Source organism: Rhinoderma darwinii, chromosome 5 (genome assembly GCF_050947455.1).
Source record: "Rhinoderma darwinii isolate aRhiDar2 chromosome 5, aRhiDar2.hap1, whole genome shotgun sequence".
Lineage (NCBI taxonomy): Eukaryota > Metazoa > Chordata > Amphibia > Anura > Rhinodermatidae > Rhinoderma > Rhinoderma darwinii.
Window position 1 is genome coordinate 224,852,723 of NC_134691.1, and position 27,858 is coordinate 224,880,580.

Below are 27,858 nucleotides of genomic sequence, written 5' to 3' on the forward strand. Positions count from 1 at the left end.
TGAATTTCATACCTAAAGTATAAATTAATATAAGATTGTGTTCCAATTCTTTAACATTAGTATGAATAGAAGACCCGTAGTAAAATTGGCTTTAAAGTCAAGGCAGTGGCGTCGCTAGCACTGGGCTTTCGGGGCCCAAGCCGCGGACTTTTGGCCCGGTGACCCGGGTGACTAATACATTAGATATAGGGGTCGCAGTGGTCTCAATTCCAAACGGGCCCCGAAGCCCACGGCCCCCCACACCACGTCCATAAAAAGTAACTATGGGACTGGGGCCTGTTACTAAAGAGTGCTGGGCCCTGTATCTAAGCCTATCACAGGATAGGCGTAGCTAAATGGCCCATATGTGATCCTGTCTGATGGGCACTGTATTTAAGCCTAACATGTGGTACTATTGTTTTTTTTTTTTTTACAGGTTTGGCTGTTGGACTACATCGGATTCGAGAACTACTTCGATGATGGCTTTTTTATTTTCAATAAAATGGTTAACTAGGATTGTATTGAGGTTTTTATTTCAATCAAATATTTTTTCTATGTCTTTGTATTTTTTTTTTTAACTTTATAACTACTGTCTTAGTAATGGCCGCTGGCTGATTGACAGAGTCCATTACTAAGGCGGGTCTTAATGTTAGCAAGTGAAAAGGCTAACACTAACCCCCATTATTACCCTGGTACCCACTGCCATCAGCGGTGCCGGGAAGAGCCGGGTTTGATCCAGTACCCGGACCATATGTAGTGACGGTCAAACACTGGGGCGGCCGCAGGCTGTATGATTAGGCTGGGAAAGCCTAAAAACAGTGGGCTTTCCCATCCTGTTAATGCTAGCCTGCTGCTGCTATGTTGTATCTCTCTGGTTATGAAAAATAGGGGGGGGAAACCACATCATTAAAAAAAAAAAAAAAAAGTGAAAAAAATATCTATGTTCGGTCCCCCCATTTTCATAAACAGCTAGATACGACAAAGCAGCAGCAGGCTAGCATTAGCAGGGTGGGAAGGCCCACTGTTTTTGGGCTTTCCCAGCCTAATAAAACCAGCCTGTGGCGGCCCCCCCCCCCCAAGTAGCCGACCATCACTACGGATGGTCGGGTACTGGATCGTACCGGACTCTTACCGGCACCCCTGGTGGTGGTGGGTACCGGGGTAATAAGAACATAAAATAAATACTTTATTGAAATAAAACCCCCCACACAATCCTCGTTAATGGTTTTATTGAGGATAAAAAAAAAAGCCGTCATCGCAGTAGTCCTCGAATCCGAAGCAGTCCAACAACCGAACCTATAAAAAATATATATACTCATACATATACACACACATACATATATATATATATACACATATAAAACATTTATATACACAGACACACACACACACACACATGCATATATGTATATAAAACTTATATACACACACACATACATACACACATTTTTTTTGGTGGGGGTAAACATATGTCTTAGGGTGTGTCCCCATGATCTTTTAAGACCCTAGAAATGCCCCTGGGTCAAGGGTACACTTTAAATAATAAATCAAAATAGGACAATGAATGTAAAAACTTATGGAAAGCCTAAATACCATATTAAGAAGCAGAGCTATATCATATTCCTACATCTAGTGTCACATAATCAGTTGCTTTAAACTGACTACGCTCACAAAATACAGAAAGTTTACATTATTGTTGTAGATGGAAAGAGCTGCATTCTAAGTGTATGTTCACACGGCTTATTTTCAGATGTAATTCGGGCGTTTTATACCTCGAATTACGCCTGAAAAGACGGCTCCAATATGTCTGCAAACATCTGCCCATTGCTTGCAATGGGTCTTACGAAGTTCTGTTCAGACGAGGTGTAATTTTACGCGCCGCTGTCAAAACACGGCGTGTAAAAAGACGCCCGCGTCAAAGAAGTGCATGTCACTTCTTTGGACGTTTTTGGAGCCGTTTTTCATTGACTCCATTGAAAAACAGCTCCAATTACTTCCGTAAAAGACGCCGCGAAAAACGCGAGTACATGCAAAAACGTCTGAAATTCAGGAGCTGTTTTCGCCTGAAAACAGCTCCGTAATTCCAGACGTATTTTGTTAAGACGTGTGAACATACCCTAATAATATATACGAAGTGATATTAATCTTTATGCAATGTAAAACTAATATAGTTTCCATTTACCAAGCGGACCTTCTCCAGCCGATTCCAAAACTTGCGCAGCTTCTTGGGATACAACCGTTATTTGCCCAATTGCCGGCTCATGGTTAATATCACCATTAGGCATACCATCTGGAATAATAACTAAACCATGTTTCTGAAAAGAAAAGTAGAACAAATATAAAAGAAACACTGACACATCATAGAAAGTATCATCACACATATAAAAAACTAAATAACGATTTGTACAAAATGTTCATTATAGAGCCTGAAAATATAACATACACATATTGATGTAAAAAAGTGACAGGTTATAATGAGAATTCGTAAGGACAGATGGCTCTTCAAATTGGACTCTTGTATGGCCAGTAATACTGCACACACTTTTCTATGGGTGTTAAATAGGTTTACACTTTCATTTTCCTCTACAAATCGGATTACTATGGAATAGGTAGACTCTAGGTAGAAAAGAGCTAAACGCCCATTCAGGCTTGAGATAGAGACCTGTTTAATCCGAAAATAGACTGGCCATTGACTGGTGAAGGCCAAATGACCACATATAAAGGGTTGTTGCTGTTAAGCAGTGTATCCAGTGAAACCAATCTGTCACACTGAATGTGTGACGTTTTTTAAACATCCATGACACTGAAAGATTTGTACCTAGTTTCGTAATGCATTTGGCCTCAGTAGACAGTATGGTGCAAACACATTTATTTCAAAGAGATAATGTATAAGCATAAAGTGTCTGAGGTAGAAGAAATTGCATATGAAAGGCAACGTACTGTACATGTCCCTTAAAGGGGTTGTCCTGTTTAGACATATACCCTAGCAGGATACAGGGGAAATCTTTGTTCAGGATCCTCATCTCTTGGCCATAGTGGAGAGCAGTTACAAAGAAAGTCTCTTGCTATGGAGGATCTGTCCTGCATTACACAAACAATCCATTGATTTGAATGGCGACTGTGTAATGCTTAAAGGGTTAATGCTTAAAGGGAACCTATCACCTTTATCATGTTGTCTGATATGTGGACAGAATGTTATAGAGCAGGAGGAGCTGAGCAGATTACTATATAGTTTTGTGGTAGAAGATTCAGAATTAGATAGATTTTATGGTTTTAAATCCCTGCTCACTGTAGGCTAAAGAGTTCAGTGGGCAGTCTTAACCATTGACTGACAAGTCTTTCCTTTATGAATGTGAATACAGTAAAAGCTGCCAAGTATTCTTAAAAGGAGCCTGTCAGCAGATTCATGCTTCCCTTATCACGGGCAGCATGAAATACTAACAAGCTCCTTTGGGCGGCTCCCCTTGGCTCGGTTTGATTGACAACTTTCTGCCTATGGGGCAGAGGTGGGGATAAGCCTTAGGGGAGCAACCCATTGGACCCTTTTCCCTGTGCCCAGCTCTTTTTAATATGGTTTTCTCTAAAACACTGCAGCATTTCAGAGTAAATTTTGGTTCTTTGTAATGAGGGAGCCTGTGGGTATTTCATGCTGCCCGAGGATCCGCTGACGGGTTCCCCATGGTGGGGCTGCAGGGTAATTGAACACTTGCTGCCAGGTTTCCCCACAGGTTCTAGCTTATTGCTGGCTGACCCAGCAGGGGGACGCACTGTGATTTGTTTATTGTCAAGGGACCCTTCTAACACGTAGGATTAACCAAAGCAGACAAGGCCTTTTAAGCATAAAAAAAAACCAAAAGAATAAAATACAAAGAGCAAATTTAAAATATATTTAGCCAGCTTGCATTTCTCTAAGCAAAATAAAGTTCACAGATAGCAATATTGTCATATCGTAAAACATGTACATAAAACTGAACATCACTGCTCTAGTTAAACAGACACATGTAGTGGCTGACATACTGTACCTCTCCCATCTTCACTTTTCCTTTAACATCTGCCAGCTCATCTCTGAGCTCATCCCGCTCATTTCTAATGCAGTCAAAGTACTCTTTTTGTCTTTCTAGTGCCTGCATGCAGGCAATAAACCAGCACAACAGGAAAGGCAGGGAGAGCAGTAAGAAGAAAAGAGAAAGAAAGTGAAATACACATGGAGAGAAAAGGGAAACATGCACACACAGACACACAACGCTGGACACGACCAAGTGGTCTACCCTTTCAGCCCTCCTTATAGTTATAATCAATATATGGAGGAAATAAGGCTTCTCAGCTATTAACAACTTTTAGCATTTAAAATATAGGTCCCCGACATTTGGTCCCTGAACTTAGGTTTTGGGGAACTTAGATTTTACAACTGTATGGGCGATGCGGTTTTTGTTACCTGAGAAAGTGGAACAGACCCATGGAGCATTAGGACAAATGCTATGGGCATACACAGCGGCATAACTAGAAAGTACAGGGCTCCATACCAAACTTGTGAATGGGCTTCGCCAAGCATTTGCCAGTTCCATTTGTAAGTTAAGGTGAGAGAACCCTTGCTCGCGGAGTTGTAGTAAAAAGAAAAAACATCAGAAACTCCCAGTGTGACCTGATAAATGATCAGAGCATGTGGGACAATGGTACCACACACACTATCAGCCACATAACTAGAAATTGCCATATAGAGGCATGGGAGACCTAAAACCCCAGACCAGACTCCTAAATTAAATCAGACCCCAGATCCTTAAAATGAAAAGGGTATTTCAGGCACAAGACGTGATCACCTATCCACTGGATTTAACTGGATAGTTGAATGGAACGCAGGTTGGCCATTCACCCTGCCACGCCATTTAAAGTCTATGGCATTGACAGAAACTGCAAAATGGATAGGCGATAACTACTTTTAACTGGAATACCTTTAAATCAGACCCCTAAACCAGATCCCAGACCTCAAAATTATTTCACACACCAGACCAAACCACAAAACGAATCAGACACTAGACCCCAAAATGAATCAGACCCAAGATCAGAATAAAACAAACAAGCTGGTATTTACTTCACCTCATTCCCGGCATCTTGTCTTCATGGCCCGGCACACGGGTCCTGATGCCAGCCTGCATCAGAGCGCTGTATACGCCGCAGTACACATCGTCTTGATGCTTCTTAGCAATAAGACCTTGTGAGCAATGCCACGGTCTAGCATCAGAATTTTGTGTCAGACCCTGAAGGACCTGACGTGGCAGGGGGGCCAGTAGGCTCCGTGGACAAAGGCACCCAGACGCAACTACAACCGTTGCAACTCTTATAGTTACAACACTGGGCATACAGTAGGTGCTACACAGCCTGGCAGCTGTTCCTGAACAGCAGACTTACAAAAAAATATTAACTCTTTAAAAGTCTAACCATAAAAACTGTAAAGACAATTCCATAAGCCTTGCAGATCTGTCATGCACTTTAGCCACAGTCACTGCAAAACATAGATTATTAGTTAGGTACACGCGTGATCACAGCACACACATTTTACGGAACGTTTAAAGATACGGACATGCGTTTGCGATTTACTTGTTAGGAACAGGCCAATTCACAATGGAGATCAATAGACAATTCTATCAATGTTACAATTACATTATCTTGCTTGGTGTGTAAAACCTAAAGTGAAACTACCGACACTAAGGCAAAGGTATAGGTGGTCATTCCGGAATGACATGGACAAGTAGAGACACAGAAGAGTAGCCCCAAGGCTGACTAATAATGTACAAAATACATAGAGTCCATGAACTAAGTAAGATAAGGAGTATTAGGTACACTCCAGCCACTGTGCTTGTCACTGTATTGAATATTGGCATATTAGTCTTATGGCTAGCTATCAGCACTAGAGAGATAGGGTTTTACCTAGTGGTTACCTTACATTCAAACACAAGCAAATGAGCAAAATAGCCCTGCCACGTTCTTCAAGTACAGAGACCACATCTTTACTTCCCAGCACGACTCTCGTTTATTGTCCTAAATTACTGCAGGTTTTTTTTCTGAAACAATCCCACTTGTAAAATTAGTGATTATGTTAATAAATACATATTTGGAATTGCTGTAAATTCACCAAAGACTTTGAACTGTACCCATTGTTTTGTTCCTTTTGTGCTCTAAATATGTCCAAATCGGTTTGGATTAATAATCTATCTTTATAGGGTTCAGAGCTCCATTTTTTTCTTATCACTGACACGATAGGTCCACTTTAAATAACACCTAGTTATCAAGTGAAATGTATTGCTGTGCTTCATCTTGGCATGCCAGTGTTGGTCTGCTCCTGACAAGTCATGCAGTGCCTTCCTATTCACTACGGCTATGTGCTTTTCCTACCGCAATCTTTTTATCTTTCCAATTAACGGTTTCCTGCAGATCATACACCTCTCTGGTTACAGAGTCTACTTTCTGCTGCAAACGCTGGTTTTCCTAGAGTTTGATTAAAAGGAGAAAAAGAGAAAGGAACAGATGGAGAGGAGAAATACAAGAGCAAGACTATGCTAGAAGGAGTCATTTGAAAAGAAAGGGTAATATTTTTCTGTCATTTACAATTTTTTCAATAGTGGTATTGATTCCAGATGGATCAGGATAGAGCTTTTTCTTAGACCATTGTACTTATAAACGGCATGCTTGAGCCATAGGCGTACCGGTCAGGTTCAACACATACCTCTATAAATTCATCTCTTTGGCGAATACCTTCTTTAAGTTCATCTAACTTGTGCTGGAGAATACTGCAGGCATGTTTCTGTCTTTCTAATTCCTACAAAATACAGAAATAACATTTTTTTAATCTGCTTCCCCCCTACAAGTCGGTATTTAGTAGAGGCCTTTTTGGAAGCCGTTACAGCCTTGAGTCAAGGGACATTATTTCAATAATAGCTAAAACATCTTACACATTTTTTCCCACAATTCCTTCCTTTTTTTCACTTTCCCATCAACCTTGCGACTGCTGAGCCACTAGGCAATAGTGTATATACGTTCAGTCTTCCCCCGTGTCAGCCACAGAAGTTCCTTCAGAAAAGTCATGGGGCTTTGGTGGCCTTAAGGGGGAACTAGAATGTTTATGGAAGGCCAGTTCCTGGTCGAGTTACACTTTTATATTATTCTATCCTTTTCTTAAAGGGGTTTTTCCATCTCAAAGTAATGGCAAATCACTAGGATATGCCATGACTTTCTGATCTGTGGGGGACCGACTGCTAGTGCTCCCCGCTACCCACTGTGCAGGGAACTGCAACACAGCCCAATTAAAGTAAATGGGGTCATGCTGCAGGCCGGGAGCGCCGCTGTGCAGGGAAATACTAAATCAACGCTGCAGCCCCTTCATTCTCTGGATCTGTGGGGATCTGGTAGTCGTTTATGAGATGGGCAATCCAGTTTAATGAAAAGTGCCTGGAGTGCAAACTGGGATTCAGGGGAAGGCGTCTATCGTGTGCAGCTGCCTTTGCCACTTCAATTATTTGAGAGCTCTTCACAACCCTAGAGGACAGAGGAAGGGTTTCTAGTAGTTTTAGAGGAGCTATTCTTTTCCAGTAGTATTGCTGCAGCGGAGAATAAAATAAAATGACATAAGTAGTGTACTGAGAAAAAATCATATCTATGTTATTAGCACCAGAGCAAATATATACACACACATTATATATACCCACAGAAACATCTATAAATTAAAAATAAGTTACCCTCGACTTGTCTTCATTTTCTCTATGATACTCTGCCATCTGTTCCTCCATTTCCTCAATGACATCTTTCAACGTGTCCACTTGGTACACAAGATTGCTTTTTTCATTATCAAGCTGAGCATTCGATACCATAGCTTTCTTATATTTCTCCTCCACTTCTGCTAAAGAGTCCTGCACAAATGAACATTAACAACAGTCAAAAATGGCCCTCAATGCAAAACTGACCATACCCATAATCCTTTTTTTTGTTTTTTTTGTTTTTCTGTCAAGAACTATTTGTTGGCAGGCAGTGCTGGGATACACAAGGTTAAACAAAGAGGCATGCAGTTGTTAGGAATAGTTGAGTTAACTTTATTATAATGATTTTTGTACAATGACATCTGTTAATAGTTTAGTCAAAATATAAAACATTTTTTCATGGAACTTTAAATGGAAGTTAATACTTTCGTATCTTACTATAAGAGCACATTCACATGGGGAGTTAATAAAGCAGCAGATAACACCATTACTGTACCGTAAAAAAAATATCTGAAAATTGCATCTAAATACATGTTGTTTTGCTGCGGGTTTTACTGCAAATTTCCCCATTAAAGTCAAAGGGGAAAACTGCAGCAGAAACGTCACGAATAGGGAATGCTGTCCTGAAAACTGCCTGGTTTTCAACCACACTGTGTAAGGCTACATGCACACGACCCTTGTTTTCGTCAGTGTGGTGTTTATTAAAAAGGATAGAATCTCTATGGCCCCATGCGCACTACCATGTTTTTCACGGATCGTGTGGGGGCTGTGGGACCGAGCCGCAACACTCAGAGCGAGTCCTATTCCTGTCCGTGTTTGTGGCTCAGTCTCACCTATTCTAGCATATAGCGACGTGAAAACCAATGACTGCACACGGATGCCATACGTGTTTTGAGGGGCCGTTGTTTACGGACCGAAAAACACAAACAGTCGTGTGCATGTGGCCTGTAGCCTAAGGGATTTCTTAGGGTATGTTCACACAGAGTTTTTTGACGAGTTTTTTGACGCGGAAACCGCGCCGCAAAACTCGTCAAAAACCGTCCGAAAATGCCTCCATTGATTTCAATGGGAGGCGGAGGCGTCTTTTTCCCGCGAGCGGTAAAACCGTCTCGCGGGAGAAAGAAGGGACATGCCCGATCTTCGGGCGTTTACGCCTCTGACCTCCCTTTGACATCAATGGGAGGCAGAGAAAGCGTAATTCGCGGAAATTTATGCCCGCGGCACTCAATGGCCGCCGGCGAAAAACGCAGCGAAAATCGGCGTGCAGGCAGAGGAAAATCTGCATCAAACTTCAAAATGGAATTTTGAGGCAGAATTTCCACATGCAAAAAACTCTGTGTGAACCCAGCCTTAAAATCCTATTCACAACAGTGTAACATGTGGTTTCTGTAGTAACTAAACAAAGTAAAAACTATTCAAATACAAACAATAGTATAAATACATATAAGACAAACTGGCACACCAACTGTTAGCAAAAGAAACACAATACATAAAAAAAGCCGCATATAAAGGATCCCAGAACACTCTTGGTGTTGACCAAATGGAATATTTACAATGAAAGACTGCCCTGCCCGGTGTACAAATGTGCCTATTGAACATCCGCATATGTACACTACTACAGTGCCCAAAGTAAAATGTGGTTCTTAAAAAGGCTGTTCTAATTAAAAGGACTGTCCATTTTTATAGATGTCATAGAGTGTGGTCCCTTATTCGCAAACCCCCCAATAAGAGCGGTGACTGGGAGGCGGGGGGTCGCTAAGGCGGCTTCATGAGGTGACCCCCTTTAATGGTCTGTGTATGTGGAGGAGCTACTGTAGATTTTGCAGTTTCACTGGGTTACACACAGGTCTGATATCCTTCCTTTTGCAGATTGTTCTTTAATGTGGATCCATGCCGTATGTATACAAGAAATGTGCATGTATTGTAAAATACTCATGAAAATGGTATAAAAATGTTTTTTTTTAGTGCATAATACAAAAGCAGAATTCTCTCTTCAGAATGACAAACCAGAGGAATATAAATTTAATTGAGTTATCAACGATTACTGAAAAGCTTATGCATGAATGTATCAGGTCATGAATATTTTCCATAAAATACTGTATGTTTTTGTAGTACCTTGACATTATTAGTGGATTACTACGAATACTCTCCATTTATTCTAAAGTATTTTTTGTTTTTAGACTAGAATCTAAAAAAAGGATCAAGAATGTTGGATTTGTCCGATCCTTAGTTGCTATGGGAAAGTAGCTTATTTCCGATCTTTACTAAAATAAACATGCATGCTCAGTCAATCTGACATGCAGAGACTGCAATAATGGCTGTTAAGAATTTAAAGCGTGAAATTGCTTATCTACGAATGAGAGTCGTACTGAAGAGGTAGAGGAGTATACTTGCGTGTATTCTGTGCAGGAGAGCCAATGAGAAACTGCCTTACTTGTAACCAATGGTAGGCAGCTGCAAGGAGCTTTCCCATTGACAAGCAGTCAATTGGTTAGTTTGGGTGGACTGCAGGAATGAGAACAGCACAGCGCATCCTCTGCAATGTGATATAGTTGTGAATGCCGCAGCGCCCGGACGATGTAAATGTCACTGGTGAGCAGCCTGCTGGAAAATACATAGTGCGACCTCTGCTGACATGCATGTTTATGGGGACATAGGAAAAGAAAGCTGTAAGCTCAATGAATGGTCGGCTGATTGTGATCTAATGTGTATGACCGGCCTTACAAGAATACCGGCATCACAAAATGTGTGCGTTCATTGATATTTGAGTTCCATCATGTATCTAGAATATTTAGAAGACATATTGGAAGAGAAGCCTATTACATTTTGGAAGAGAAGTTTCCTGTTTCCAAGAATATGCACATGACATTGATTTTGAATTGGCTAAAAATGATATTTTAGTTCTATTAGTGTCCTAGTCTGAGCGTGGCCAGATAGTAGAGCAGTCCATGACTGGAATAGTCTTATCGATATCAAGCAGTTGGTCTACTGTAAATTAAGAAACAATTAGAAAATGTGCACAGAAGATGGCAACGAACGTCTGTGGTGAGAATACAGAGGCGGTTATCTGCCCACTGCACACTCAAGCTAAAAAGGACAGCAAAGTGAAGCTCCGAGGTGTACCTACTATAGATGTAAACCACAATATAGCTACAAACTAGGAATCTAGCACTGAACTGCTCCTGCTGCTTCCAGTCACATGGTTATACTGGAAAATTATAACATTTTGGTTACCTGCAGCTGCCACTGGGGGGTGCTCACCAAAAACTGATTTCTATAGTCCTCAAGGTTTTCAAATCAGAACTGTATAAAGCCATATACAGCAAGCTTCCCTAGTGGTGGCTGCAGGCAGCCTGAACTTTATCACTTAAATTGGAATGGTCACGGGTTGTTTTTTTTTTTTTAACCACACAAGTCTCCTTATTCCTGGCGTCCTCTCGATTCCAGCACTATAATTTTTATTGTTTTGTCCCTCCCGTTGTCCTGCGACGGCCCCTGCTCCACTTGGCGCCTAATGTGCTAATTTTGAGTAAAGGTACAGAGAGGAGGAGACCGCATCTCTCCTTCCTGCATCACTGTGAAGCTGTCCAATCAGAGCGGTTCTTCAAGATCATTGTGTGGCTGTTCGCTCTGATTCGACAGCATCACAGTGATGCAGGAAGCAACTCCTACTGAGAGAGGAGGTCTTCTCTTCCCTGTACTTTTACTCAAAATTACCATATTAGCCGCCAAGTGGAGCAGGGGCCGTAGCAGGACAGCGGGAGGGACAAAACAATAAAAATTACAGCACTGGAATCGAGAGGACGCCAGGAATAAGGGGAGGTATGTGGTTTAAAGGAAAAAAACAAAATATTACAGGTCCTCTAACTCTTAATACTGAATGAATGGAATCAGGGGTTTCTGAAATTGGGATCACTGACCACCTATGAAGATATATTAATCAGCACAGAGTGGTGCTCATAGGTGGACATTCATTTTAATAAAGGAAATCGTACTATGAGTTTCTTGTTTCAGTAAAAAAGTTGATAATCTGTCATCCTCTGGACCTATAATGGGAAATCATAGTCTATGAAACTATTAAAACAAACACATATACCCGTACATACATTCAAGCAACGTTCTGCTGTGGGACCGTATGATTTTAATAAAGCAACAAAGACCAGAAAATCCTGAATAGAGTGCTACAATAAAACGATGTCAGCTAGTGCAACCGTCTTTGAAACTTTAGGAATGAGAAATCCAATCACATTTATGTTAGAAGTGGTAAAGCGGATTTGACAATTCCTTGCTCCAGACCAGTAGGCACTGCAGCACCTGTGCCCATCTTATTTACCACTTCATTCTTTTTATAATAGTAGAAAAATAAATATGTGCAAAGCAAAAAAAAAAATCCACATAAGTGGCAGATTACATATATGGCGCATGCTTTGACGTGACATTTCACTTACTAAACAAGTTATTAGTTAAGCCCTGAGCAGTCCGTTAAGGAGCAGAAAGAAATGTGCTCCATTTTTGCAGTCCAAGAAGCATGCTTTTGAATGGGCAGTGAAAGGACTGGAAACCCTGATACCTTTAGTTCTTTTAGCCCCTGCATGTATCTCCCTTCTACATCTTGAATCTGGTCCTTAAGATCATAGATATCCTGCAGGAGACAGGCAATGAACCATACTATCAAACTGCAAATATTTTTAATAGAACAAATAAAGTGGCTGTGGAAAGCAAGGAAAAATTTAACGAAAGTGACAAACATACAAGTCTGAAAAGAAGACAAGTTATTCAAAATGATTATACACCATATAAAGATAACAAATTGCTTGAATTACATCTACTTTTTAGGAGTTTAACTTGGTTTGCTACCAACCAAAATAAATCAATGTCTATGGTTTAATATACAAACACTAAAATGCTGGTAAACATTGAATGTATCAAGAATTTTGTGGTCTATAACATCAACAGTTTTTACCTTAGACCTCGCTTAATTTCCATGGTTACACCTATACTATACATACCTCACAACATATACTATGACTAAGTGGACCCAGAGTGTAGAAGTCAACAAGTACAGGAAAGGGTTTACCATGAAAATGGCCATTCTAAGAAAATGTGGTGTTTCATTTTAGAAATATGTAACTGTACAAGCCTTCTCCAAGATGTGGGATACAGCTGTACAGCGGACTGATGAGGAAAGTACATGTTCTTGGAATTTCTTACCCGTAATTCACTTAGAGAAGCATCTGGATCTATCAAACTACTTGCATCTCCACTGCCTCTTCGAGAAGATGATCCACTTAGTGGTGTAAAGGTTCCAGGTAGCCCAGAGGTTGCATTTCGAGACGATGGCTTAACAAACAGAAGAAATAGATATATGGGTTAACAGAACATAGACAAATCATGGAATCCTCTGCACAAAACAAGTATTTCACAAAAACATAATGGTATGACAAAACACATGTAGGAAAGCATATGGGGTTTAAAAGGAAATTTTAGGTTTCATAACTTAGCAATTGATTTGATCGTCTCATCTTGAGGAACAGCATTTATTATACAGGATTCACATATCCTAGCATTACGAGCACGTTCAGCTTCTGTAGAGATTGCTTTAGGCATGTTCCTTAGTTTTTACACCAGCTAAAAACTGTACTTGGGCATGGGAGCCGGAGGTGGGGTAACCCTATAACCCTGAGGCCTGGATGACGGTGTTCACTCTAACCCACAAATAATCCAAATCCTGGGCAACTCATTGCTTGCTCCCTCTTTACAGTCATCGGTACAATCGGGTGACTGGAGTGCAGATGATATGGATGCTGGCCATGGCTCTTCTCTTTATGTTAGCAGAGGATATACAAAAGAAGGGTATCTCGCATTTTTTTTTTTTCTGCAGGCTGATCATATAGTAATACCTTGACATTGGAAATAGAGGCTGCCACCACCTCTGACTGAATGGCTTTCAGTATTTTCAGGAATACAGCATATGGAGGAGCTGGTCGCTGGGGATGCTGGACAGGATGAACAATGTTATACCATTTGGCAACCATGGCTCATGGCTGAGGAGTATGTAGCCATCCAGCCATAGTTATCTGAAGTACCTTGACAGCTTGATCCCCCAGCCCAGCATACCTTTACTCTTTGCCCCCTCCCTTTTGGTCTCGCAGCCTCTCCCCCCTCTTCTTCCATTGCCTACGTTTTGTCTTGGTGTTCTCTCACCTGTAGAATTGTTCATTTTATGTTTTTTTGTAAATGTATGTTTCTGATATACTACTTTTGAAAAGATATGCACTTCATTTGTGATGATGTTATGTTCTGTAATGCCTGTATTGCATTGTGCCAAACAAAAGTGATTGAACCATAATAAGAGCTGTCAATCACTGTGTGGGCAGGGGAAGCGGGACTCTCTACCAGCCCTGGCTGCATTTACATAGCTTTTTACATGAAAATACTGAATCAAATCCCAGCGCTCAGCACCTGCCCCTCTATCCTATGAGGAGCATAGGAAACCTGACAAATCGGATTTAAACATGGCCTCTTTTATTAAAGTATTCCTCTGACTTTATCCAAAAATGTTGTAATTTTACTTAAAATTTGGCAAACATGACTGACAATTTAAAAGCTGCCCTTCTATTAACTCACAGCACCAACATGTTTAACAAAAGCCTCAGATTATTTTGATCTAAAAATAATTGCAAGTGTTTTGTGCGAAACTTACCCAAAGTTATTCTATCCTTCTAACATTATTTGCTAGTTACCGTATTTTTCGGACTATAAGGCGCACCCAGGTTTTAGACCAGAGAAAATAGGAAATATTAATATTTTACTACTTTTACAAAGAAAAACTATTTGTTAAAAAAAAAAAAAAAATTTGTTCAGTTTCACCACATTCTGAGAGACATAATGTTTATATTTTTTCATCGATTGAGCGGTGTGAGGGCTTATTTTTTGCGGGACGACCTGTAGTTTTTATTGGCACCATTGTTTGGTACATACGATTTTTTTTATAAGCTTTGTTTAATTTTTTTTTTTAGCGCTAAGCTGACCAAAAAACAAAGCTTCTGGGGTTTTACATTTTTATGCCGTTCACCGTGCGAGTCAAATAATGCTATATTGTAATAGTTCGGACTTTTATGGACGCAGCGATATCAATTTCTTTTTTTTTTTTACATTGTGCTTGGGAATAAATGGGAAAAGTTTTTTTTTTTCTACTTTTAATATTTTTTTACACTCCTGAAAATGCATCTAACTTTTTTTTTTTTTTTTTACACATTGCTATGCTGTTTCCTTAACTCCTATAGAAGTGAATGGGAGTTACAGAAACAGCGTAGCACCGCGAGCTACACTGTTTCCGGAACTCGGTAGCTACGAAAACAGCGTACATGGTTGAGTTACGGAAACAGTCTAACTCGCTGAGCTACGCTGTTTTCGTAACTTCCATAGTAGTGAATTGCAGTTACAGAAGCAGCGTAGCATGCGAGCTACACTGTTTCCGTAACTACTATTCATTTCTATGGAAGTTCCGAAAACAGCGTATCTCAGCAAAAAAAATACGGTATACATTAGGAATGAAAATAATATATAAAGTAAACTATATTGTTTAATAGAACTGGCTACTACTAGAAAACAGTACAAGTAAATATAAGAAACTTTGTACTACATCTTATCAAAGAAAAATGCATTTTTCTCCCCTTATCAGACTCCTCCCCTAACCCCCCCCCCTACCAAGTCTTCAAACTGAATGTACTGCTTTGTTTACATCCTCAAGAGGAGGCGGACAATCGGCTCACTGAGAGATCTGGTTACAGTTGCCCATAAATGTCTTTTGAGAAGTGGGGGAAGGTGCAGAGTAAGACACACACGCACACACACACACACACGCACGCACGCACGCACGCACGCACGCACGCACAGAGGATGATGCAGCTTTCTAGTAAGTGTTATAACCTAGCCCAGTGCTGGATTCTCAACTATACTGGTCTGTACGGCTGTATAATCTCCTCCATGCTGCTGCTTTTCTAAATATGTGATAGATAGTGATAGAAGAGCAGGATGTTGTCTTCTCTGTGTGTGCTGTGTATAGAAGACATGATAGCAGTTAGACTCCACCTACTAGGGAAAACTGAGAATTAGAGAGAACCTGTATGGGAAAACTGCTAAGAAATGCAAACTACAAGTCATATGTTGGCCAGAAATCATGTTATTGTACATGTAAACGCATACAGACACGTATTCTGAAAAGTGATCTGAAATGACATGTATGCTTTAATTTCTACTCTGATTTGATCCTGATCACCCATTACCTTTAAAGGAACAGTGTCATCACAAATTATTTTTTTATATGTTAAAGATGTTAGTGCTTTATTAAAAACGTTTATATTTGTGTTTTACTTTTTCTTATTTTTACACTTTTTCTTCCCTATGGGGGCTGCCATTTTTTGTTCCATTTCTGTATGTGTCGATTAACGACACATACAGACATGGAATACGGCAGCCACAGACCCATAGGGACTGCGAACGGGTCCCGTCCCATTCACTTCTGTGTACGGCGTCTGTGTGGGAACTGCGCATGCGCCGCTCCCACACAGTCCAATTTGAAATTGGCGCCGTCCGGCGCCATTTTCCTGTGGACCGGAAGTCGCGGCCGGACAGTAATATTACTGCTTCCGGTCGCGGCTTCCGGACTTGTGCACTTGGACCAGCGGCAGCAGACGGGCCGGAGGGAGCCGCGGCGGCAGGAGCAGGTAAGAGATTTCAATGTATGTTCGTGTTTGTGTGTGTTTACTACTGTATGTAAACCTACTACACTGTGTGTTAGCTCAAAAAATGGCGACACACAGTGTAGGAGGTTACACCGTTCAAACCCCTCGTTTATCCCGGCACTAGCCAGGATAAAGGAGGGGGGGGGGATGCTGAGAGCTCACTAGAGCGAGGGCTTTTTACCCAATTTTGCAATGCTGCAATTTTGGCAATAGCTCCATCTAGTGACCAGAAATGGGAAATATTCTAAATTAGAATTAATTTATAATATTTCCTGACTCGTGAAAAAAATAAAAAAAATTTGAACAATGTTTAATCACCCACACACTAAATGTTTAATTAAAAAAAAACAAACATGTTTTTCTGGCAACACATTCCCTTTAAGTAATACTGATTAAATTGATAGAATTGCAGGCCGCCCCGCCGTGATATTACTGTTTTGATTAACTATTGGGCAATAACCCACTAATCACAAACAATTACATATGAGAAAGTCTATTCTAGATGTTGCTTCCTTTACTTTTTAATAGCAAGACTAAGCTTTTTTTTCTTAATGCAATTTTTGCCACACTTATTTCTATCCCAGCTCCCTTATAAAAATGGAGCCTTACTAGATAGTATTCCTAGTTTGGATCGCCCATCTCTTCATTTATCTCACAAGATTTATTTTCAATGAATTGATATAGTCTTGTCAAAGGTTTCAGTGTGAGAACACTATAGGGAAATATACAGATGCTACAATACACCTCAAATGGCTCCCTATACAATAGACAAATGTATATCTTCCCCTCGCATCTTCTAGGTTAGGACTACAAGGTGACATTTGGTTGACGGTGAATTGCGGTAAAATAGTAACATAACCTTACAAACATCGCAAAGAAATCTGACCAGTTAGAACTTTTTGTGATGGTCGCAAGTTTGCCTGTGTCCCAGTTTCACATGAGAAACATTGGAGGATATGGTAATGCTGTGATTTTACCGTAACATGTAGCTCTAGCCTTAAAGAGGTTTCCATATAACATTAACGTGGGTCCTTAAGCTGGAACTTCCATGATTCCGTGAACAAGGCGGACACAGCATAAATTAAATTGGAGATTTCTGTAACCAAGAATCCCCAACACAATGTTACTTGGGAAATGTCACTGATTATAAGTAGCGTTCTGTAAGTAAATCTCCCACCAACACCTAAGTGGTTATTAAAAGGCAAACAAATACATTTACAACACAAATCATGTAGATCGTACCTACCCTGGAACTGCCTTCAGAGTACTGCTTGTCGCTCTTCTCATCCAACTTTAAAAAAACAAAACAGAAAATGAATAAACCAACACAACATTAAAGATTGCAGGACACATATTACATGACTAGAATAATAGTGGATAAAACTGCAATTAATGCTGTTCTGCCAACATAATTTGCTGCGCTACGTAAAAGCAGCATATTACAGCCACAGGTCTATACTCTTAATAGCCCAATCAGCACAAAAAAAGTGCCATTTGGCTAATAGGATCACTGAAAGAATACAGTGAATACGTGAGGGTAGCGTCCCCCGCCCCTCTCTGCGGTGACTGGCAGGCTGCTATGCACAAATACACAGCAATTAGTCCATCACTGGCCCGAGTCGCATGGGAGGTGGGGAGAGCGCTACCCTCGTGAATAACTAGGAGTCTCCTGAATTCTTTCAGTGGTCCGATTAGCAAAACAGCACAAACATTTATTGTGCCGTTTTGGCTACCAGACGTACGGACCTGTAGTGAATGTGCAGCCCTTACATAAGCCAGCATATTAAGCTAACTATTTGTTCTTGAGATTTAATCATCTTCTGAAATTGAACACGGTCTCTCCAGGTAACAAGAAATTGCAGACGGTTTTAGGTGAGGTCTCTTATCTTGCATCCATAATATTACCATGTGTTACTATGAAGCTTTGCTAATACTAGAAAACAAATCTCCACAAAAATCATCTACAGTATTTTGTATAATTAGAAAACTGTTAAATCTGAACTAAAATTCTAAGCACCAGAAGGTGGTAGATAATATTTCAGTGAAAGGAACATTAACCCTGAGGGAAAGTAATGGACCATTAAGCCTGAGGGGGAAAAACAACCCTCCATTCACACTTTGAGATATAACAAGTCACCCAAGAATGATCCCTCATGCATCTGACTAGGTACAATGAAAATACTCCAGGTTAGATATGATCATGCGCATACATGTCCATTAGTTATTGGTGGCGATTAGTACACCTAAATACAATGCTGCAACCTTATTCCCTAGTACATAAAACTGGGCAATCGCCGACAGTTATATCATTGTTCGTCAAACATTTACAGTTGTCTCGATCACATATTAGTATTATTTCAAGTGATACTTTAAACTCCTGTTAGTAAGTCGCACGTCCATCCATTTTTAGCACCACACACGTAATAATCATTTTATTTGCGCACACCAAGCACATGGTATGTATACAGGCGAGGGCGTGATGGGGGAAACGCCATTCAATGCACATGGCAGTCTCGGACACATGCATTACAACTCACATTATTGAGATCGGGGATGCTGATATCATCAGACACAATACTTCCCCTACGATTGGAGCGACTAAAATAATCCGCTGCAGATTCACTCTGGTCAGAGAAGTCTGATAACTTGAAGACACGCAGGAAAAATAAAAACTCACTCAGCCAATAGATAAAAGCACATATAAATAATCAGCATACAGTGGTCTGTATTGTAGTTTGTTACCATTTACATGTCAGCTAGCTTAATATTAATAGAGCTGGTATAGTACTGGTGAACCACCACCTAGTGCCAGAACCCTCTGAAAACACAAATAAATCAGTAGTAAATTAATAGTATTGAAAATAGTAAGACCAATAATACAGTTCTAACATACACCCCCTACTGTCAACTAGAATAATAGAAGACACGGGCAAGTGCCACCATGCCCATAATATACCTTATAATACGGTTTGTCCCACACATAGCGCTTTTTCAACAGAAAGCTTCAAACGAAATGACGATCCTCTATCTCTCCTAAAAGGGTTTTCTAGATGCTGGATGGCATATTACGGGGTTTTAACTGCAACTGGGGCAATGTATCTGGAAATACACACAACTTCTGTAGAAACCCAAAGAGGAAGTGAAGCGCATCCCGAGTGAAGAATAGGGTTGGTGGTAGAGCAGCCTGTTAGCGAACAGTAGACTGACGAGTTAATAGCGCCATTTCCAAGTCTTAGAACAGTAAACTGCTTGTTCGGACGCCATAAAAAGTGTGAAATATAAATATAATACATTTATATAACCGCCACACTCTGAACATGCGGATTATACAGATATTATTTCCAAAAAAGTGAGTTTATATGGTCGTAAAATAATACTAGACTGAACAGTCCAAAACAATTTCGAACACTTGTTTCCAGCCCCATTTATTGTAGTACATATCAAAGGAAATCATCCAATTCTTACCTGTGAAAGACACTGGGGCAGATTCATTATTTAAAGTGTGGCAGAATATTTCTGACGTACATGATGTGCGCCACATTTATTAATTTTTTTAGACACACACAAGGGACGTGGCTTAAAACGTGAGATCATGCACCAAAAATGTGACAAACACGTTGTGGCAAAATACTACCATAAACTAAGCCAGGGGTCTCAAACTAGGCCGGGTAAGTGGGCCACATAGAAAAAATGTGAAGTGGTAGGGCCGCATTACTTTCAAATTTGATACCATACAAAATTATTGTTAATCAATTACTTATTTGATCTACTATAATAATGCTCTAATACTACATTACTATAATATTACCGCTAGGTTTAAAATTTGAGATATTTCTCCAGTTTAAGTGTCGCTAAATGCAGGCCGGCGGATCAGTTAGCAGTGTTTGGCAGACACACAAATGTCAAGATTGGGCAGCCCCTTTTTAGATAGTGCCCTCTGTGGTCGCTGCCACAGTGCCCTCTGTGGACGCTGCCACAGTGCCCTCTGTGGACCCTGCCACAGTGCCCTCTGTGGACCCTGCCACAGTGCCCTCTGTGGACCCTGCCACAGTGCCCTCTGTGGACACTGCCACAGTGCCCTCTGTGGACGCTGCCACAGTGCCCTCTGTGGACGCTGCCACAGTGCCCTCTGTGGACGCTGCCAAAGTGCCCTCTGTGGACGCTGCCACAGTGCCCTCTGTGGACGCTGCCACAGTGCCCTCTGTGGACGCTGCCACAGTGCCCTCTGTGGACGCTGCCACAGTGCCCTCTGTGGACGCTGCCACAGTGCCCTCTGTGGACGCTGCCACAGTGCCCTCTGTAGACGCTGCCACAGTGCCCTCTGTAGATGCTGCCACAGTGCCCTCTGTAGATAATGCAACACACCCCTAGATAATGCCACAGTGTTCTCTGTACATGCTGCCAAAGTGCCCTCTGCAGAAAATGCCACACACACCCCAAGTAGATCGCTCCATTGGGGCTCCCTCTAGGAGTGGAATCCCCAGCCAGAGCGTTGTCTACGCTTTGGCTGGGGATTCCTCTACTGTTGGAGCCCCTGACGTCAGTGTCCATACACAGTGACGTCGGGGGATCCTGTTGGACCAGATTGTGATATCAGGGGCAACCCCAGAGCCGGAGTCCCTGAGCAGAGCACTAGTATAAGCTCTGTGACGGAACTCTGGGGAAGCCATAACATCAGTGTCCATATATGGACAGTGATGTCAGGGGTTTGCCCAGAGCTGGAGTCCAGGAGCAGAGCCGCTTCTAGCACTCTGCCTGGAATTCCAGCTCTGCTCCTGACATCACTGTCCATATATGGACATGGATGTCAGGGGCAACCCCAGAGCTGGAGGACCGGGCAGAGCGCTAGTGGGCTCTTTCTGGGACTCCAGCAGTGCTCCTGACATCACTGGAACTCCTGTTCTGGGGTAGCCCCTGACATCACTGTCGATGTATGGACAGCGATGTCAGAGGCTTCCCCAGAGTCCCAGAGCAGAGCTTATACTAGCGCTCTGCCCGGGACTCTAGCTCTGGGAAGCCCCAGACATCGCTGTCCATATGTGGACAGCGATGTCAGAAAATTCCACAGAGTCCCGGGGCCGAGCCGATAGTAGCGCTCTGCCCGGGATTCCGCTCTGGGGAAGACCCTGACAAACTGTCCATATATGGACAGCAATGTCAGGGAATTCCACAGAGTACCGGAGCAGAGCCTATACTAGCTCTCTGCACGGGACTCCAGCTCTGGGGAAGCCACAGACATCGCTGTCCATATGTGGACAGAAATGTCAGGGAATTCCAGAGTTCCGGAGCAGAGTCTGTACTAGCGTGCTTGAGACCCCTGGACTAAGCCAACTATTAGGTGGTATAAGGAGAAGAAAAGTGTCTAGTATGTCTAGCAAAATGCGTTAAATTTGTCATACAGCATACACCACTTTTGATAAATTTGGGACATTTTCTGACTGTCTTGTCTAAGTTTATTCGGTCTAAAACCTTACCATTTGTGTTACTGATAATGATGCAAAAGTATAAATTGTTCAGAAATAACTAAGGGCCACTTCATGTAGAAGAAACGTAAATAGCCTGGAAAAGGACTTCCACATCCTTGGCTTTCAAAGGGGGAAAATATAAATAAAATAATAAACCAAAAAAGTGTCAAACACACGCATGCAACTGAGCTCACCACACTATCCCTTCGTCCTCGTCCAGCACTACAAGAGGACACGGAACCACCCTCATCGTCCGTACACTACAGAGAAGGCACATAATGAAATGCAGCAGTTCAACAGATGTGGCTTCCAAACAGCTATATCCCAATAATGTAAAACACACAGACCAACATTTTGTCACCGGATTTCTACCAGTCATTATAAGAAGTGAAACAGATTAATAATGTTTGGGCTCTTGTACTAGGCACAGCTATGAGCTGGTAAGAGGGTATGAGTGGTACTGTAAGTCAGACATAAGACAATGCTTTTTTTCTATTAAGCACATCAAACACAAATAGTAACGTGCCAATGGAAAGTTGGAAAATAACAGCTCAAAATGGAGAGTTGGAGTCCCCAATAATTTATGATTTCAAAATGTATAAAACTAGATCAAAACGTACAGTGCATGTGTGGGATCAAAACACAACTCCTACATTTCAACAAAAACAGTAATGAAAGTAGCACGGGAAGATAAATTGTAGTGATTTCTAGGAATAGTTTTCTTCTTCTTCTTCTCATAAAACATAACCCTTGAACTCCAGCAAACATCAACACATGCTAATTCTACTCTAAATATGTGATCTCCATATTACAAATCCGCTGTCTCAGACCAGTTAATACTTAATCTTAAAGGGGTAATCCCATTAAACAAATGTGTAGTATATACTCAGAGACCTTCCCTTATTTCCACAATGGTGGTTGCCCGACCCCCGCCCTGCCTGGATACAGCGGCCGACTCATGTGAGATGCTCTGTCTATTGATTCCTATGGGAGATACGGAAACAGCTAAGCCCACCAGATCTGGGTCCCGCACCTATCAGACATATATGGCATATCCCGTGAATATGCCAAAAATGGACTGTGCCATGTGTGGCACCAATGTGCTCCCAAGCCAGACAGTAGAGACTACCAGACATGGTTGTAACCACAGGCAACGAACAGTAAACAGAAAATCTAGGGAAAAATACATAAGTTATTTATAGGAAATTGCTAGATGTTAGATTTTATTAAACTGCAAATGGGTCTGTGTGGACATATAGAGTTAGGTTAAAAGTTTTTATGGGAGTTTAAAAAATGAGTCTCATAGTATGAAATATTTGAAAAAAATAAAATACTCACCTGTTAAATCCCCCAGCGCTCCAGCACTGACACTTCGGTGGTCCTCGCCAGCATTTGTTTACTGGTCCTGCAGTGATGATGTGCAGTTCATCCACGTGACCGCTTCAGCCAACCACTGGCCTCAGCTGTTTTGTGCCAAAATGCAATCATCACAGCTAAGGTTAACAATTGGCTGCAGTGGTCAATGTACAGCATGTCATTGCTAAAGCACAGTAAACAAAACCAGCGGGAACCAGTGGAGCTTCGGTGCTGGAATGGCAGGGAAATTAACAAGTTATACAGGCTCTCTGACGGCTCGATCTCCGACGGCTCCTGTGACGACCTGAACGCTGATCTCAGCTGAATTATGATCAAATTCAGCTGAGGTCAACACTGATTGAATTATAATTCAGTTTAGATCAGCGTTTAAGAGAGAACAGGAGCCGCTGGAGATCAGGCCATTAGACAGCCCGATGATATGATCGGAATTCTGATTTTTTTAAAAATGAAAACCTATTACAAAGATTATTTTTAGGCCAAAATACATGGAATAAAAGAAAAAAAAATTGCCCCAAAGGTGTCAATAGCCTTTAAGTAGGCGTAGGGTTACAGAAAACTGTCACTATAAACAGAAAACTCATTAGTAAAAATCGTAAAGATCTCACATGCACAGGAGCGCTCACATATTTTAAAGGCCCTCTATTTCGTTTTCACATACTACATCATGTTGGATGACATATAAACAGAGAAGAATTAGTACTTCAAGTCCTAAGTCATTCATGTAGTCATTGGGACTGAGCACACACCCATGCACAGGAGCGCTCACCACAGGACTGCTTCTTGTAGAGCTGGCTCTGGAAGAACTGTAGCTGTACTCAGATGGCTGGAGGTCGTATTAGTACAAAAAATAGGAGAAATAGATGAAAACTGCCTGTGTTCAAGATCTTCATAAAAGAATACAAACATGGCAACAAGATGGCCGAGACTTACAGTTCTGGAAGCGTATGAGTTAGTAACGCCATCTTCATAGAGCGATGTCTAAGAAAGAAGATATAGGCGGAAGAGGTCTACTATAATCTTACAGTGATTTTATTGGATGCTGAACTATGTAATAATACAGGTTGTCTACTATCCAGTCCATTCCCCATAGTAATGATATAGACTGTACTCATTGTGCAAGATGCCTAAGCCGCGTCCAAGAGCATCTCCGAGGCATGCTATCAATGACTTCAGCAAGCAGCCTTCTACTAACTATTTCAATTGATGATCACTATCATCTGGTTTAAAGTAATGCCATAAAGAACGTTACAATAAACAAGGTAGCAACACAAAAATGAAAAAACACTTGCAGTTTGAACTGTACTCCCAAGAAGCCAGTATTAGTTTTTTTCTGCAAAAAAGCCAAATTTAATTTAGCATTTCAATAAAGCAGATCAAGCAGACTGCATATACGAACCGAACTATCACTTCGAGACAAACTAGTGCTTAGCTTCAGAGAATTCTACAAAAAAAAATTAAAATGTTGCATTAAGGGTCTGACTAGTGATCACAACCAGAATATGGACGCAGCATTATAACATGTGCACCTTGCTGGTTGATATCCGATCATTTTCAGATCATTTGCATTCTAGAAAATCTTACTACTGACACATAAAAAAATATATACAGTATATACCATTCATATCTATATAAAGCCAGTTTTAAAAAATAAAATAAAAAATAAAATGATTGTTTTAAACTGCTATATAAATAGCAAAACCATCATGAGAATGACGATTCTGCGGTTAAGTGGCAGAAGACTGTCTGGATCTGGCATTCTTGTATTGTTTAACCAGTATAATACTAACCCTGGAACTCCTGGAGGTGGCAAGAGGGTCACTGTACAGAGAAGATGACTACAGGGGAAAAATATTTAAAAGATGTGTCAAAGAATGTGAACGGTTAAATGGCACGCCACACTGTCACACTGGACTATAATTCTGTTTCCAGAGTATTATATTGGTGACTTTTGTTTGCCACACGTGTAGTTAAAAAGGTGTTGGTTACTTGTGTATTAGACAATAAGGATTGCAGGTAAAACAACAAAAGCACACAAAGTATCTCGTTTGCTAGTAGCTTCTTTCTGATGCATGCCATCCCTGGAACAAACATGTTTTGAGTTCTATGATGCAGCCCAATTCAAGGAAAAGCAATCCCAGTATTTGCGGTTTCTAGTCATCTGGCTGTAGAAGCTTCCTCCTGCTTGAACATCTGCATCTACATCTGCAGGCCTTGTAAGGCAACATTACATCCTGCGTATACGCTTACATTTCATTGCTTAATCTGACATGCCAGAAAGATAGCGCTGACGTTAAAGTGCACCGCCGTTATTACAGCTCACAAGACCTCAAAATCACAGTACAGCAAGCAAGGAAAAGAACAGACCCGTGTGTAGTAGCTGGAGATGGGCTTGCTATATTTAAGGCTGCTATAGTTTTTCGGATCATGGTAAAGTCCACTCTGTAAGAGGTAGAAAACACATCATATAAAAAAGAAAAAAAAAAGTATTTTCTTATTTAATAGAGTCCAGGAACTTTTCACACAGCAAAGTATGGCTAAGTCATATAAAAATAAAAATGTAGTGATGTCATAGTATGTGCCTGCCAGATTCAGCAATGCTGGCAGTGCTAAGGAGAATGACCTTCAAGTAGATGCAAAACATAGTATCTTCATACAAAAATACATCTGCCATTAAAAGTAGCCACATGTCCAGATGACAAACTAATTCCTTCCCTCTCTCTGGCAGCACATACCATATCAGTGTCACAATTCCAAACCATTTTTACTCAGCTCTGTTTTCGGAGCATCCCAAAAATGGGTTAAGCAAACATTATTTTTAGTAAAACAGAAATATAACTTTTCGGCGGAAAAAAAAGTTTGTTTATTTTTTTTTAATGAAGGCTGTGTACATCTTGACAGCTATTTATATATAAATATATATATATATATATATATATATATATATATATACACACGCATACACACACACACACACACACACACACACACACACACACACACATATACATACACACACACACACACATATATACATACTCACATATGCATACACACATATATATATATTTATTTTCTTTTCTTTTTATTGTTCCAAAACATCTAAAATAAAGCATTAACCATTTTGTGTCTGCTGCTCTTATGTGTCTGATCCTGCAGTCATACCGCCTTCAATCTGTCGCCTACCTTTGTATGTATGTCGCATACATTTGGTAGGATAGCAAGAAGTAGGGGGCAGCTGGACGACAATATGACTGTGGGATCAGACTACACAGACATTGTTTGTAGTCTGTTAGCATTGAGCCACATAGGTCTGCATAGGAGCTGTAGACCCAAAATTATTTACTGCATCGAAACAATGAAGGAAAAAAACAGGTTGTGAAGGTGGGCCTTTTTTTTTTTTAAAGGACATCCCCTGCCCTTTCCTCCAAGTTTTATTTACAAGTGGTGTTCTTTTCTGGAGATCATTGGGGTCTTGCAGAACTCCCCCAGGTAATAATTGAAGGGGATTGGGTAATGAGGGTACACGTACAGAACCAACAGCACAAACTGAATTTTCAGTTTTTGGCTGCAGCGGATTTTAAATGCCGGGCACCTTGATGGTATGTTCACACGTACAAAAAGAAGTGGCTGAAAATTACGGGGATGTTTTCAAGGGAAACAGCCTCTTATTTCAGGGCCTTTATGGAGCTGAAAATGAAGATTTTGATGCTTTTTTAAACCGTTTTTTTTTTAGGCATTTTTCATAGTGTCAATGGAAAATTAGCTCTGAGGCGGTTTTTGAATTCAGCAGTGTAAAAATACACCTCATGTGAATAGCGCAGTGTATTTCCCATTAAAATCTAAGGGAAACTAGGCTTTTACGCTCCAAAATCCGCCTGAAAAACCGTGTGAACATATTCTAATGTCTAATAAACGTTTAACGCTTGTGATTTGGATAGGTTTTCAGATATTTTAATATACACCCTGTTAAGCGATCATCTCTACATAATAACGGAAAGCGCTGTAGTGAAATAAACAAGTGAATGATACTTTATGTAAAGCATAAAATTCATAGTAAGTAATCAAATAAATTGTTTGCAGATCATTCCTAATAAACTCGAAAACATTCACAATCAGTCACAGACCTGTATAGCCCCAAAAGTACATCTTAGGCTTCGTTCACATCCGTGTCGGGGGCCTTCATCTCATATCTGGTCACAGATGTCGACGAAAATAGCACAGCACGGTGCACTATTTTATCTGGTAAAACGATGGACACTGTGATGGAAACCCGACGACACCCATTAAAGTCAATGGGCACCATTGGCGTTCGTCATGCAACAAAATCGGCGCTTCCAGTAACCGGAAACACCGAACGCAGGTGTGACTGAGGCCTAAGTACAGTGGGGCAGATATATTAATACTGTAATGATCGCTTTTGGAGCGGTGTAAAAACTTGAGTGATTTCTATGTCTGACATAAATGTTAAAATGTTGCAAGGCTCTAAATAAAATATATCAAATATCCCTAAGGCCTTATTCAGACAAACGTTGAATATGTCTG

At 40.8% G+C, this 27,858-nt stretch overlaps 1 protein-coding gene across 13 annotated transcripts in view; it reads right to left on the minus strand.

Moving 5' to 3' along the window:
* LRRFIP2 (LRR binding FLII interacting protein 2) overlaps nt 1-27,858 on the minus strand; it is a 108,891-nt gene that overhangs the window by 10,713 nt on the left and 70,320 nt on the right. For 4 of the 13 annotated variants that reach the window (XM_075826971.1, XM_075826970.1, XM_075826981.1 and 1 more), the window contains 8 exons: nt 17,721-17,765; nt 12,939-13,067; nt 12,298-12,369; nt 7,710-7,880; nt 6,701-6,793; nt 6,370-6,462; nt 4,002-4,103; nt 2,162-2,294 (listed from right to left, as the gene is read on the minus strand). In XM_075826971.1, coding sequence (XP_075683086.1) covers nt 2,162-2,294; nt 4,002-4,103; nt 6,370-6,462; nt 6,701-6,793; nt 7,710-7,880; nt 12,298-12,369; nt 12,939-13,067; nt 17,721-17,765 — 838 coding nt within the window. The remainder of the gene's footprint in view (nt 1-2,161; nt 2,295-4,001; nt 4,104-6,369; nt 6,463-6,700; nt 6,794-7,709; nt 7,881-12,297; nt 12,370-12,938; nt 13,068-17,720; nt 17,766-27,858) is intronic. The other 9 variants (XM_075826974.1, XM_075826972.1, XM_075826975.1 and 6 more) reach the window with 5 other exon arrangements.